The 14,390-nt window shown below is 43.9% G+C and overlaps 1 protein-coding gene across 2 annotated transcripts in view; it reads left to right on the top strand.

The window, feature by feature from the left end:
- Nucleotides 1-14,390, top strand: part of HYCC2 (hyccin PI4KA lipid kinase complex subunit 2) — a 176,060-nt gene that overhangs the window by 135,163 nt on the left and 26,507 nt on the right. For both annotated transcript variants that reach the window (XM_082262154.1, XM_082262153.1), the window contains exons 5-6: nt 322-501; nt 4,917-4,997. In XM_082262154.1, coding sequence (XP_082118280.1) covers nt 322-501; nt 4,917-4,997 — 261 coding nt within the window. The remainder of the gene's footprint in view (nt 1-321; nt 502-4,916; nt 4,998-14,390) is intronic.

Below are 14,390 nucleotides of genomic sequence, written 5' to 3'. Positions count from 1 at the left end.
GAAATCTCCACAATGGGACACAGATGGTGAAAAAAAAATCTTACAAGCGAGATTGACCCCCAGACGGAAAAGTTAAGGGTCCATTTTTTTCTGGTGAGTAGGTGCACAAGAGGTATGTGTGCCACACTTCACGGCATGTTTATCTGGATCACTTTTGAAATTCTGAACATTTTGGCAGTGTTCAGTGTTTTCTCCATTCTGTAGAATCTAAAGCTGAGGTTTTTGTGCACTGCTTGTATTTTTTTTCTCTGTCCTACACTTTGCTTTTGTTATATCAGATGTGATTGTACAATTTTCTCTTTTTTTGTCTTATATTGTTAGCTTCTGGAACCAATCTGCCACCAGCTTTTTGAGCTCTATCGCAGCTCAGAAGTGCGACTGAAGAGGTTTACCATGCAATTCCTGCCGGAGTTGATTTCCATCTACCTGCGCCTCACTGCCAGCCGCGATCGACAGAGCAATGGCTGTATTGAAGCTCTTTTGTTGGGAATTTACAATCTGGTAAGGACCTTTTTTGAGATAAAATATCATCACTTTTTTATTCTTTTGGCATTTATTTTGCCCAATTGATAACCTATTAAGGCGGATCTAATCGTACGGCTGCACTGTAGCTGCTTACTACCAAACCGCAGCGGAGAAGACACGTAATTTCAATGTTGCTGCAGTCTTTGCATTTTCTCTGAAGTGGAAAAAGTCTACTTATTCACTTATTTTCTAGTGGTACTGGAAACTGCCTGATTGAGTGGGATAAAATGCAATGTACACTAGGTCCGCTAAAAACAAACTCACAAAAGCTATGTCGCTTGACAATTCTGTTGACGGTCATTAGGACAGAAGTACCACAGTCCTGTGCTACTTACAATCCACTGGAGTATATGGAAAGAGTGTACAAAGTTATATGCAGCACACTGAAGTGTGTGGGATATCCATCCAGCATAAATTATAATTTTATAATGATGGATCTTCAGGCCCAAAAATCCACTAGATTAAGGAAACTGTTATTAAATGAAAACAAGGCAGTCAATAAACTTGGGTCACTGCCAACCTCCACACAGATCAGTGTCACAGCCCTTGGTGTGATGTAGAATGTAAATAAACCTTCACATACCCGTCCTTGTGCTCATTTAAGGGGAGGGAAGGATAACCCCCAGTAAAACTAGGGGAAGAAGAGCCACTTTGGGCTGCCACTCTAGAAGGAAAAGGAAATCCACCAAAAGGGTGGCTGCTCCATGTATCCTGGAACGACCGGAGATGATGGTTTCCTTTTCCTCTTAGAGTGGTGGTTAGGAGCACCTACGCACAAAAACATCAGGTGTGATACACGTGTGTTAAGTATAGCTGCACACGCTGGTGTGAGAGAGCAATAATTCTAGGCCCATTATTCACGGTTCACTCCTAACTGATGACCTGAAGGGGCTTTTAAAGTGTCGTCTATGGAAAATATAAGGTACCGAAGTTTAGTCACATTTTCAGGGGCGCAAACAATATCTATTTACTGGGCATAACTTCATCTTTTATATATTACCAATAAATTGAGTAATGCATTGCATTTGTGTGCCCTAAAATTGCTTTTGTTTTAGTTATTACTGAAATGTTTCATTTTATAAACTGTTGTGCTAATATTGTGTGACAAAAAAAACGGGAACTACCACTATTTTATTCTCTTGTCAGCTTTTAGAAAACATATACAGTATCTCATAAAAGTGAGTACATCCCTCACATTTTTGTAAATTATTTTATTATTTTTTTTCATGTGACAACACTGAAGAAATAAAATTTTGCTACAATGTAAAGTAGTGAGTGTACAGCTTGTATAACTGTTTAAATTTGCTGTCCCCTCAAAATAACTTAACACACAGCCATTAATGTCTAAACCGCTGGCAACAAAAGTGAGTACACCTCTAAGGTAAAATGTCTTAATTGGGCCCAAAGTGTCAATATTTTGTGTGGCCACTATTATTTTCCAGCACTGCCTTAACCCTGTTAGGCATGGAGTTCACCAGAGCTTCACAGATTGCCACAGGAGTCCTCTTTCACTCGTCTAAGACGACATCACGAAGCTGGTGGATGCTAGAGACCTTACGCTCCTCCACCTTCCATTTGAGGATGCCCCACAGATGCTCAATAGGGTTTAGGTCTCGAGACATGCTTGGCCAGTCCATCACCTTTACCCTCAGCTTCTTTAGCAAGGCAGTGGTCATCCTGCAGGTGTGTTTGGGGTCATTATTATGTTGGAATACTGCCCCGCGGCCCTGGTCCCGAAGGGAGGGGATCATGCTTTGCTTCAGTATGTCACAGAATATGTTGGCATTCATGGTTCCCTCAATGAACTGTAGCTACCCAGTTCTGGCAGCACTCATGCAGCCCCAGACCATGACACTCTCACCACCATGCTTGACTATAGGCAAGACACACTTTTTTTTTGTACTCTCACCTGGTTGCCGCCACACACGCTTGACACCATCTGAACCAAATATGTTTATCTTGGTCTTGTCAGACCATAGGACAAGGGGGAGAGTGAGTGCGGTGAGCTTCCTCCTCGGTGTGTCCGTCATCCTCCTCCCTATCATCACCAGCCGGTACACGGAGACCATCCCCAGCCTGCTGGGGAGTACCGGAGACCGCATCGCCCTCACCGCCTTCATAGCCGGACTCAACAGACAGCTTCTCCTCCTCTACCGGGGAGCGCATCACCAGGTGGCCATCAGAGCAGTGTTCCTGGGCTTCGCCTTTTGGCTGTGGGTTGGTGGTGGGTTTCAGCCAATCACAGTGGAGACACTTTGGATGATTAATACATCTTGAGGGAGGCAGCTCCCAACGTGGTCCGCCGGGCTGAAGGAACCCCTAGATTTGGATTGGATTTTTTCCTCTGTGGCTACATATCAATTTCTCTGGCCCAGAAGAGGATTACCGGGTGAGAGTGTTACCAATTGGTTGCTATCTTTGGGCACCTCACTCACAATACACTTTGTGTTTGAATTTCACTTATTCACCATTATCTATTACACCTGTAGGGTGTGCTTCTAATATAATAAAATATTTGGCATATTGTTATTGATATTGCATTTTTTGCACATTTTTCACTGGCACTTTATATGTTATCAGTTTTATATGTTTTTAAACATATGAGCAGTCACGTATAGCACATTATTTATTTGTCACTGTGCACTTTTGTTCCCCTTGGGGGGCGTTTGCTAATTCACCACCTGCACTAAGCACTTTATTAAATTTCTTTGGGTGCACATACACCTATATAGGGGTTACCATTCCCCCCTTTTTTTATAGAAACTGCTCAAACAGGTAGCGCCGTATACAAACTTTTTTCCTTTTGACATACATCTTGCCCTTGGTTCTCCAGGGGTTGGTTTATGGCTGCTTACACCTGTATTTTTACAAAAATCCTTTACACTTGAGATATTCCGTAGCGCTGGTCACCTTTATTGTTTATATGGTTCCAGTAATCCATGTCCCTAGTCTGCTTGTCTTCAGCAAACTGTTTGCGGGCTTTCTTATGCATCATCTTTAGAAGAGGCTTCTTTCTGGGATGACAGCCATGCAGACCAATTTGATGCCGTGTGCGACGTATGGTCTGAGCACTGACAGGCTGATCCCCCCCCACCCCTTCAACCTCTGCAGCAATGCTGATAGCACTCGTATGTCTATTTCCCAAAGACAACCTCTGGATATGATGCTGAGCACGTGCACTCCACTCCTTTGGTCGACCATGGCGAGGCCTGTTCTGAGTGGAACCTGTCATGTTAAACCTCTGTATGGTCTTGGCCACCGTGCTGCAGCTCAGTTTCAGGGTCTTTGCAATCTTCTTATAGCCTAGGCCATCTTTATGTAGCGCAACAATTTTTTTTTTTCAGATCCTCAGAGAGTTCTTAGCCATGAGGTGCCATGTGGAACTTCCAGTGACTAGTATGAAAGAATGAGAGTGATATAACCAAATTTAACACACCTGCTCCCCCATTCACACCTGAGACCTTGTAACACTAATAAGTCACATGACACAGAGGAGGGAAAATGGCTAATTGGGCCCGATTTGGACATTTCCACTTAGGGGGTTACTCACTTTTGTTGCCAGCAGTTTAGACATTAATGGCTGTGTGTTATTTTGAGGGGACAGCAAATTTACACTGTTATACAAGCTGTACACTCACTACTTTACATTGTAGCAAAGTGTCATTTCTTCAGTGTTGTCACATGAAAAGATACAATAAAATATTTACAAAAATGTGAGGGGTGTACTCACTTTTGGGAGATACTGTAATATTTTGGGAGGGTTTAAGTAACCTTCAGGCCTAAAATATTTTTGTTTAAACGTGTGCAAAAACTGAAAAAAAGAATCTGGCAGCAAAACGGTTAAAGGTTTTCTAATATTATGAAATGCTAATGTATAATAAAAGTACTTGCAATAAACAATGTCAAAATTTTTACATATATTTAAATGTTTATCTTGAAAATGCCAGTTTCCGGTTTGTCAGCTGATGGATTGGCTTCAGAACTTCCTAAATCACTGACCTGGAACAAGTATGGAGATTAAGAATTCATCACTTTCTAATATTGGTTTATAGCAGATTTATCCCAGGTCTGACTCAAAGCACTGACACCACGCAACAAGCATTTTCTGGAGGGAGGTTTTTAATGGCAACTCATTTCTCTCATGACAGGGTCACTTAAAAATTCTGTGTTTCGGTGTGCATTTTTGTTCTAGTGCAGTTTTTAGTTTTGCTGTAATACAAAAATGTAGCAATGTTTGCTAAGATGCACAACAAATGTGCAATCTACACGTTTAAATAATGCTATAGTGTAAGGCCACTCTTATTGCCCCATAACAATAAATATGACACGGACATAACATTCTATGCTTATTTGCGAATTGTACCCAATTGCATTTTTTTCCTGATTTATAGGAAATTGCTGACAAAGATGGAAACAATAAAGTACTGTCATTTACTATACCATCATTATCAAAGCCTTCAATATATCATGAGGTAAGTAAGAAAGATAGAGCAATAGATCTCTGTTCTATGTTACAAAGAAAGGATATGAGCTAATTAAATATTTAAATTAAATAAGTGAAACAATGTCAGATTTTGTGTGTGAAGATTATTCAGAAGTGTTGTTGACACCACAGCCAGGATCATATTTGACAGAAATCTGATTTGTTACTATGTAGTACATTGCCCCCTTCTAGTATCTTAGGCCAGGCTCACACCGGTGCATTTTGGCCACAGTGCAGGTGTATGCCCAGTTTAGGTGCATTTTAGATGTGTTTTTAGCTGTGGTCCCTTTGACTTCTATTAGGTTGCATATTTTTCCGTGTTTTCTGAAGGTGCACCAAAAATCCGGCATTCCGTTTCTCACATGTCACATGTAGGCATATATGCAGTCTCATGAAGGAAGACCCACTTCATTGAGGCCGCATTTATGTGTACTTGCGGCGGAAAGGGGTTAATCTTTAAAACAAGGTTCTTATTTGAAGTCACTCTTCCATAGGGCTGCAACACCCCATCTCTGAAACATATCTGCCGATTAACCACTTCCTGCCCTTAGGACGTACCTGTAAATCCTCAGGTTTCAGTGATTTACCGTGGTCATGCCTGCAGCTGCTATCCTTCTTCTTTTTTTTTTTTTTTTTTTTCAGCCTACGATTCTGAAAAATGTAAAAGCGATCCAAGCCGCTTTAGAGCCCCCTGGATCCCCTGATCAGTTGCTTGTGAGGCCAAAGGAGAGATATGGAGTCTAATAGACCCCATTTCTCTCCAAAAGGGGACCTGTCACTGCCTATGCTAACATGTTGTTTATCCCTTGTCATATCAAGAAAGTTGATAACAAAAAAGAGAAAGTGTAAAAAAAACAAAAAAAAAACCAATAAAAAAAAAAAAAACGTAGTGATTGTAAATAATCACCTTGTAAAACAACCCTTTTCTCTAGCGCTCATTGACAGACGTAGTCCTCGGTGATACACCACCTTCGGGTTATGTTGCCTCCACAGGAGCAGGACTAGACAGGAAATTAAAAAGCTCTGGCCACACCCTAGGGGCAGTCCCAGAGGGTATATCCTCTCTCTCTCTGCCTCAGCAAATCAGTTATTTTCTGTCTAGTTAGGAGTAAGGACCTAGATACCTTGCTGGGATCTTAGGTCCTGGCAAGATTTTTTTCTTAAAGGATTTTTTAGACAGCTTTTTTTCTCCAGTGTTCCTGTGAGATCTTCAAGCAAGAAAGCTGAACTGGGCGACGGGCTGGATGTTGAGATCCGGTGGTCACCCCAGTTCAGCCTACGAGCGCGTACAGGCCATAGCTCCGCGCTGGGTCGGCCGCGACAAAGTCCCATTAAAGGACTGACCCCGCGAGTTAAACGTCTCGCTGAAACGCCAAAGACCATGAGTCACGGCGTTCATATCGGTCGACAGCCCTCCCGCCCCGGTGGAGAGGGGTACTGTCAGGAGTTGGTGCCCGCCTGGTTCCGGTATGGTGAGTAGTATGTTCCCCCTTTTCCCCTGACGGGTCTTGTGGTGAACGCGGGCCCCTCTCTGTATGGTAAGATAGAGTCCCTCTCTATCCTATAAATGACACAGATCCTCCTACTTTGAGTGTGATTTTATGTGCAAAAAGCCAGGAGGCTTGGTTTGGGAGCTAACAATCTAATTGTATACATGTTAAAAAGATTATAATCTGTGGCATTCTGGGAATCTTACGGTGATAAGAATAAGCTACCTACCAGTCAGAAGCCACGGACATGTAGACTGCCTTCCTAATCAGATCTCCAGCTATTAGCAGGCCTCCCGAATGGCCATGCGGTCCGCCAGGGCCGGTACCGCCAACCACGCCAAATCCCCATGCAGAGAGAGTGTTGTGTGCCCTGCAGCACACCGCTATTCAGTACAGGCCGCCGCCATTTTTTTTTTGCTGGATCGCACGAGCCGCCATTTTGGCGTAGCCTCGTGTCTCCAGCATGGGGGCGGCCATGTTTGAGGTGATCCAAACACCTCGTGGAGCTAGGGGAGGCGCCGGAAGGCGTGCAGAGGGGCGGAGCCGCCTCCTTTCTTCCTGGGCAGCCAGCCAAAAGACTTCCTGTTTGTCAAGACAGCGCTGTAACCTGTTGCAGTTAAACTCTGAGCATCAAGTGGTGAGCCTGGGGGTCTATCTCTCTCGATCGATCGATAGGGATCCCTAGCAGGTAACACTAAGGGGCTTTTTGTGGCGCTGGGGGTCTGAAAAAAAAAAAAAAAAAAAAAAAAAAAGTTTTTTATTTTTGAATTATATTATCCAGGAAGTGACTGGAATTATCATGGACCCTGCCACACATATTCCCCCACCTGTTTCCCTCGAGGGGGCCACGGGACCCGCCGGTGCACAGAGTGTAGAGTCATTTACAGCAATTTTGGAGTCTATGGTGGCTCGGGTGGAGGCGGCCTGTCAGGGACGGGGGTCAAGGAAGCGACCCCCGCCTACCCCTATACTATCTGACACCTCTGACTCTGATTCAGAGATGGTCACTGCAGTTGCAGGTTCCTCTGCAAAGGCTGTTATCCCAGGTAAAGCCCCCTCAGACAGTGAGGAGGACGCTTCTTCTCCTGCTATAATTCAGGAAGAAGCATTGGTGGACGCACTAGTTGTGGCAGTGCAGGAAACCTTAAAACTTGAGGTTTTACCGGCAGAGGCAACTGAAACAGAGATTCCTTTTGGTACTAATAAGCCCATCAAAACGGTGAAGGTTTTTCCTGTACCCAAATGTTTCGGTAATCAGATTAAAGGAGAATGGGAGCATTCTAAACGTACCTTTACTATTTCCAAGCGTATTGCTAGACGCTATCCGTTTGAGGAATCCATCATTAAGAAATGGACGGTACCACCAGTGGTGGATCCACCTATTTCCAGGCTGAATAAAGCCACGGTTATCCCAGTGGAGGACACTTCGTCCTTTAAGGATCCGGTGGATCGAAAGATGGAAGCAGAGTCCCGCACCATCTTCTCTCTGATAGGGTCAGCATTTAGACCAGTAATTGTTATTGGTCTAGTTTCCCAGACACTTACGGAATGGGCGAAAATGGTACGCCAAGACCTTAGGGGGAAAAGATATTCCCCAGGAGACATCTGATTTGATGGAACAGATTATACAAGGGCTACAGTTTATCTGTGACGCAGCCTTGGACACTACTCCCTTATTAGGGCATGCATCTATGTCAGCGGTGATCCTCAGACGTGTGCTGTGGTTAAAATGCTGGTCAGCTGACCTAGGTTCCAAAAAGACCTTGACAAATCTCCCTTTTCAGGGGAATCGTCTATTTGGGGCCAACCTAGATGAAATCATCAAGGATGCCACTGGGGGCAAGAGCACTTTTTTGCCACAGGCTGCTAAAGCTAAGGGACCTCGCAACAAGCGAGGACCTTTCTTTACCGCCCATAAAGGGCGCCCGGCTGGTACTAGCGGGAAAGGCAAGACTCCTCCAGGAGGGTTCAAGAAGGGCTGGTCGGACAAGCAGAGGACCAACCCAGCCAAACCCGAAGCAAAGGAGTACACAGCCTGAAGGTGCGCCCCCACCCGGTTTCAGGGTGGGGGGACGTTTTCACCGGTATTCAGGACATTAGATCGAGCTTCAACCACTACTACCGGTGCGATTCTTCCCTTCCAACATTTAAGTACTACAGGAAGCGGTAGTTACCGTTCCCTGAATAGATCTTTTCCTTTACCTTTTCCTAAGATTAGTCCCTATACCTCACAGGAATCGGATCTGGTTGACCAGATAGGCCAAGTAGCCTCTAGTCGGGTGACTTCGGTCCCTGAGGTTCAACCAGAAAAGATCACCCTTCCTGATAACAATCAGGTATCTGATAAATGTGTGGGAACAGAAAACGACCAGACTTTCTCGGATGGTCGGGGCCAGATACCTCTAGGGACGCCTGGTTCAGATCCAATCAGCGCCAGTGGTCCTAGAAATTCTAGGCTGGCCTCCTCAAGCCGGCCTGGCCGACTTGGACATGCTAGTCGCAGACGTTCCGTGGGAACTTCCTCTCAGGGAGTGTCTATGGTCTCAAGGACCAATTTACCATCATGCTTTACAGTCGCTGGGTTTAATGGCCTGGCCATTGAGACCCAAGTACTGAAGGACAGAGGTTTGTCTACTTCAGTCATTCCTACCCTTATTAAGCAAGGAAAGCGACTTCCAGCAAGGTCTATTATCACACATGGAAGACTTATATTGCGTGGTGCGAATCTTTAGGATTTCCTCCACGTACCTATTCGGTGACTCGAATATTGGCCTTTTTGCAACAAGGGGTTGAGCAGAAGCTAGCCTTGAGCACCATCAAGGGTCAAGTTTCAGCATTAGCAATCTTCTTTCAGAAACCTTTAGCTACCAAGTCCTTGGTGCGGAATTTCATCCAGGGGGTGCGGCACCTGGCTCCTCCAGTCCGCGCGCCCTTACCGCCCTGGGATCTTAATTTGGTTTTGTCAGATCTACAGAAACCTCCCTTTGAAAACATCAGGGAGATTCCCTTGCTTACTTTATCCCAGAAGGTGGCCTTCTTGGTGGCTATTACTTCTGCTCGCAGGGTGTCAGAACTGGCTGCATTATCATGCCAGTCCCCATACCTAGTGATTCATAGGGATAAGGTAGTACTTCATCCTAAGCCATCTTTTCTTCCTAAGGTGGTTTCAGATTTTCATCTGAATGAAGATATTGTACTACCTTCCTTGTGTCCTCAGCCCAAGCATCATCGGGAACATGCGTTGCATTCCTTAGATGTGGTTCGGGCAATCAGGGTATACCTGAAAGCTACGGAATCATTCCGTAAGACGGATTCACTTTTTGTGATCACGGATGGCCCCAGAAAGGGTTTGCCTGCATCTGCCGCGACCATTGCCAAATGGATTAGACAAACGGTGGTACAGGCTTATTCTATTAAGGGTCAGAGTCCTCCGTTCCCTGTTAGGGCGCACTCCACTCGAGCGCTCAGTACTTCCTGGGCCTTTCGCCATCAGGCGTCAGTGGTCCAGGTATGTAAGGCGGCCACCTGGTCGTCGGTACATACCTTTACAAAATTCTATAAAATTGATGTGACGGCATCGGCGGATGCCTCATTTGGCCGCAAGGTTTTGCAGGCCGCAATTTGAGGAGACCGGTGGTCTACCTCGAGGGTTTTTTTCTGTTTGAAAAAAAAAAAAACAATTTTTTCTCTTTTTTGTTGAGTCTCATCATTAAGGATGAGCATTGTAAACTTCTAGTTGGCACCGGTTGGGCCTTCTAGATTGGGATTTGATTTCCATTTTCCCACCCCTCATTTGTGATACTGCTCTGGGACGTCCCGAAGGTGGTGTATCACCGAGGACTACGTCTGTCAATGAGCGCTAGAGAAAAATGGATTTTTGTAAAATCTTACCGTAAAATCCTTTTCTCTTAGCTCATTGACAGACGTAGTCCCCGCCCCTCTGTTTTTGAGTTGGGTTGGGTTAAAATCTCTAAAGACTGCTTTTTCACATAACTGATTTGCTGAGGCAGAGAGAGAGAGGATATACCCTCTGGGACTGCCCCTAGGGTGTGGCCAGAGCTTTTTAATTTCCTGTCTAGTCCTGCTCCTGTGGAGGCAACATAACCCGAAGGTGGTGTATCACCGAGGACTACGTCTGTCAATGAGCTAAGAGAAAAGGATTTTACGGTAAGATTTTACAAAAATCCATTTTTAGTTTAAAATTTAAGTGAAAAGCAAACATTTGTATCTAGATCTAAAAAAATAAATAGTCCCCCTCCCCCCCCCTTTTTTTTTTTTTTTTTTTTTATTCGTGATCACATCCCTCTGTTCTCAGCTGCATAAGAGCTAGGGGGAGGTGAAGAAACAGTACACTGATCTTCCCAGTTAAAGGCTGGGGGGGGGGGGGGCGCGGCATGTCAGGGCAAGTCTGTTTATTGGAGGAGAGCAGCCTGAGTTCCCAGCACAGTTAGGGAACTGCACACGATGATAGAATGTTTGGGGGTTCTAAGTATTTACCTAGTAAAAAGAAAAATGTTGATTTGTATGAGAAAAGTGTCAGAATTGGCTTGGACAGCTAGTGGTTAAAGAAAAAGATTGCTAAAATTGGCTGTTGCTACATCCACCTTAAAATTTGTGAAACACTGAATAGTAGGAGAAAAAAAGGGAGATCAAAAAACTTCTTCTTGAAAGGGTTCACTGATCCTCAATTAAAAAACAAAACTGGTATTGTCTGACAAATTGGTGTCTGGAAAGGTTTTTACATAATGATCCACTTATTATCACAAACATCCACTGTTGAATGATGCAACTTTAATTGCAGTTTGGTCTGTTTTGCAAATCTATTTCCTTTGCAATGTGTTTTGTTTTTTTTTACTTTTACTGATTTGTCATTGTAATGGCAAGGGTTGAGAATCAAGGTGAAGTACTAATCTAGGTAATAAAGACTTTTCAGTTATCGGAGTTTAATAAAAGTCCACATAGATTCGTTTTTGCTAGAAAATAATATCTTAAGCAATAGCCAGCATGGATTCCCAAAAGACAAACAAATCTGATTTCTTTTTATGTGGAAGTAAGCACCAACTTAGACAAAGAGGAAGTGGTATACTTGGATTTTGCAAAAGTATTTGACACAGTTCCCAACACATGGTTAATGTGTAAAGTAAAGTCTAAAGGACTGGACAATTCAAATTGTAAATGAATAGAAAACTGAATAAAATACAGTTAAGTTTTTGGCACCAGTTCACAAAAAAAAGGATAATGGGGAACTGGAGAAAGTGCAGAGAAGGGCAACCAAACTGACTGGACCTGTGCCTTTTTCAAGCTGACTATGTAACTATGGGCATAAGCAACTTACTCATACAAACAAATGGCAACCACCCCAACCTGTAACTGGCCTTGGTTGTTTGTTTTTTTTAACTTACTCATACACTATGGGTAATAGGCTCCTAACATCAAGCGATTAAACACTGGCAAGTTTTGGAGGACAGACACCCTGGGCTGCCCCCAATCCTACACCACTCCACCAGTCCTCGGTTTTTTGCTAGTGTCTGAAGATGATGGACCTCTTTTTCTTTGCAATAGAAATCAGCTTTGCTAATTTATTCTTTCTTTATTTTTATGGAATTCTTCACTCTGCCCTCTTTCTTCTAATGCCTACACAAAAGCAGTGTATCTGGCTTGATGCAAGCTTGGTAAAACCTTTGAAGCTCCACCTAGACCTCACGCAGTGGAGACATCTGTAACGTTGCTTTGAGCAATAGATCTTGTGTGAGTCGCTGACCTTTGCACTTGACGCAACATGTTGAGTTAGCTGGAGGGGGCTATACAGGTCCATGGAACCCAGTCCTGAAGACCCCTTTCAGAGGTATGCCCACTGTGGGGGGCAAAGCCTGAAATTTTCTATGCAGTCCAGCGTTGTGGGCAGGGTCACCCTGTATCTCTGACTCTTAGTGTATAAACAGTTCTATGTTTGGATTGTATTAATTTCACAGTGCAAACTTTTCAACCTTACTTTTACTAAAACTTTCACTAAACTATAACCACTCAGAGCTCAGTCCCAGATTGATGACAAGGTGTTGCATCATACCACTGGTCACACACTTTATTGCAAGTTTAGCCTAGAGCCCTTATAAGGTACTCAGGTGCTTCCTCCCGCCCTTTTGCCACGAGGATTTGTTGCAGAATGGTTGCCTGGGTTATTGCATACTCCTTCCGGGGCACCCTTACCTTATCTCCGAAAACTCTTCTCTGTGATTACCCCTGGGGTAGCCATGTTGGAGAACAGGCAAAAGGGAACCAATTCAGAACCGCATGCATACATTTGTTCTGCCGAGAGCCCGCACAACATTAACCTCAACCTTAGAGTGACGATGCGTTCCTTGCACCAAAGCAAGAACCAGCCTAACACCGGCCTCTGAATCCGATTCTAGCTCTATTTTAGGCATGCAACAAGCAGCCTACTTGACAAAAGCAGAATTTTCTGCATCAATGTCACAATTTCTTGGACAGATTGTTGCTCAAATTCAACCATCTTTGTCTAGGGCTTAGAAACACTGCTGCTTCTCCTACTCCTGTTTCTCAACCAGATTTGGACCCTGATGTGCCAGTCCTAGTGGATGCAGAATCCGAAGGGAATGAAGATGACGTTGAGGTAGTGTTGGAGGAAGGCGTGGAAGAAATTTCTCCCCCACATTGTCACTATATTAAACAGGGAGCATCACGCAACATGGCATTGTGCAAATTGATTCTCCTCCGCTTTAACATATCCCTTCACAAAGAGACCTACAAAAACTTGCTAAGCATTCCCTGAGCGGATAAAGCGTTCACAAAGAAGTTGGCTATTCCTGTGGTTGATCCTGCGGTCTCTGTCCTAAACAAACATCGCACTGTACTTATTGAAGATGTTCCTTCTTTCAAAGATTCTGCTGATAGAAAATTTGAGATACTTTTAAAAGCTTGTTTTAACCACTTGACCTCCGGAAGATTTACCCCCCTTTATGACCATGCCATTCTTTACAATACGGCACTGCATTACTTTTACTGACAATTAAGCAGTCATGCAACGCTGTACCCAAATAAAATGTATGTCCTTTTTTCCCCCACAAATAGTGCTTTCTTTTGATGGCACTTGATCACCTCTGGGTTTTTTATTTTTTGCGCTGTAAACAACAAAAAACTGACAATCTTAAAAACAAAACATTATTTTTTCCTTTCTGCTATAAAACATATGTAAGCCCCTAGCTTCTCTAAATGTAGAGCACCTGCATGCTCTAACTACACTTCAACATTAAAGTTTAGCCCTTTTTTCAGCACAAGACTTGGTCCACAAAGGTCACCAAGTCTTCCCTTAAGCCATCCTTACAATGCAGGGGTGCCCTTACTCTTAAGACTGGGGAGATGCCTGTTACAGTTTGCTTCTCTCTGGGTCACGGACACAGGTTTAAGAGATTCTAGTCAAACCTGTTCAGGTTACCCAATAGGGGTATTCGTCCTATCCTGGACTTAAAATCCCTCCACAAATTCCTTAAAATTACTACATTTCACTTGGAATCCAGAAGGTCAGTAATTGCCTCTCCTGAGACAAGGGGGCATACATGGCATCTGTGGACATCCAGGTTTCATGTTCCTATTTACCTACCTCACCAGTGATTGCAATGCTTTGCAGTGACAAACAACTACTTTAAGTTTGTTGCACTGCCCTACAGCCTATACTCTGCTCCCAGAGAGTTCACAAAGGTTTTGGCACCCTTGCTTGCACTTCTCAGAACTCAAGTCATCCGAGTGACAGGCTATCTAGTTGACCTTCTCCTGAAGAACCTTTCCTTCCTTACAACTATCTGAAAATGTCCACAAGACAATTTCGATAATCCAGGCCTTTGGCTTGGTGAACAATATAAACGGATCTGCTCTTT

This window comes from Pelophylax lessonae, assembly GCF_965119305.1.
Source record: "Pelophylax lessonae genome assembly, chromosome: 6".
In the NCBI taxonomy this organism is placed as follows: domain Eukaryota; kingdom Metazoa; phylum Chordata; class Amphibia; order Anura; family Ranidae; genus Pelophylax; species Pelophylax lessonae.
The sequence above is the reverse complement of the archived record's forward strand: the minus strand, read 5'-3'. Positions and strand labels throughout refer to the sequence as shown.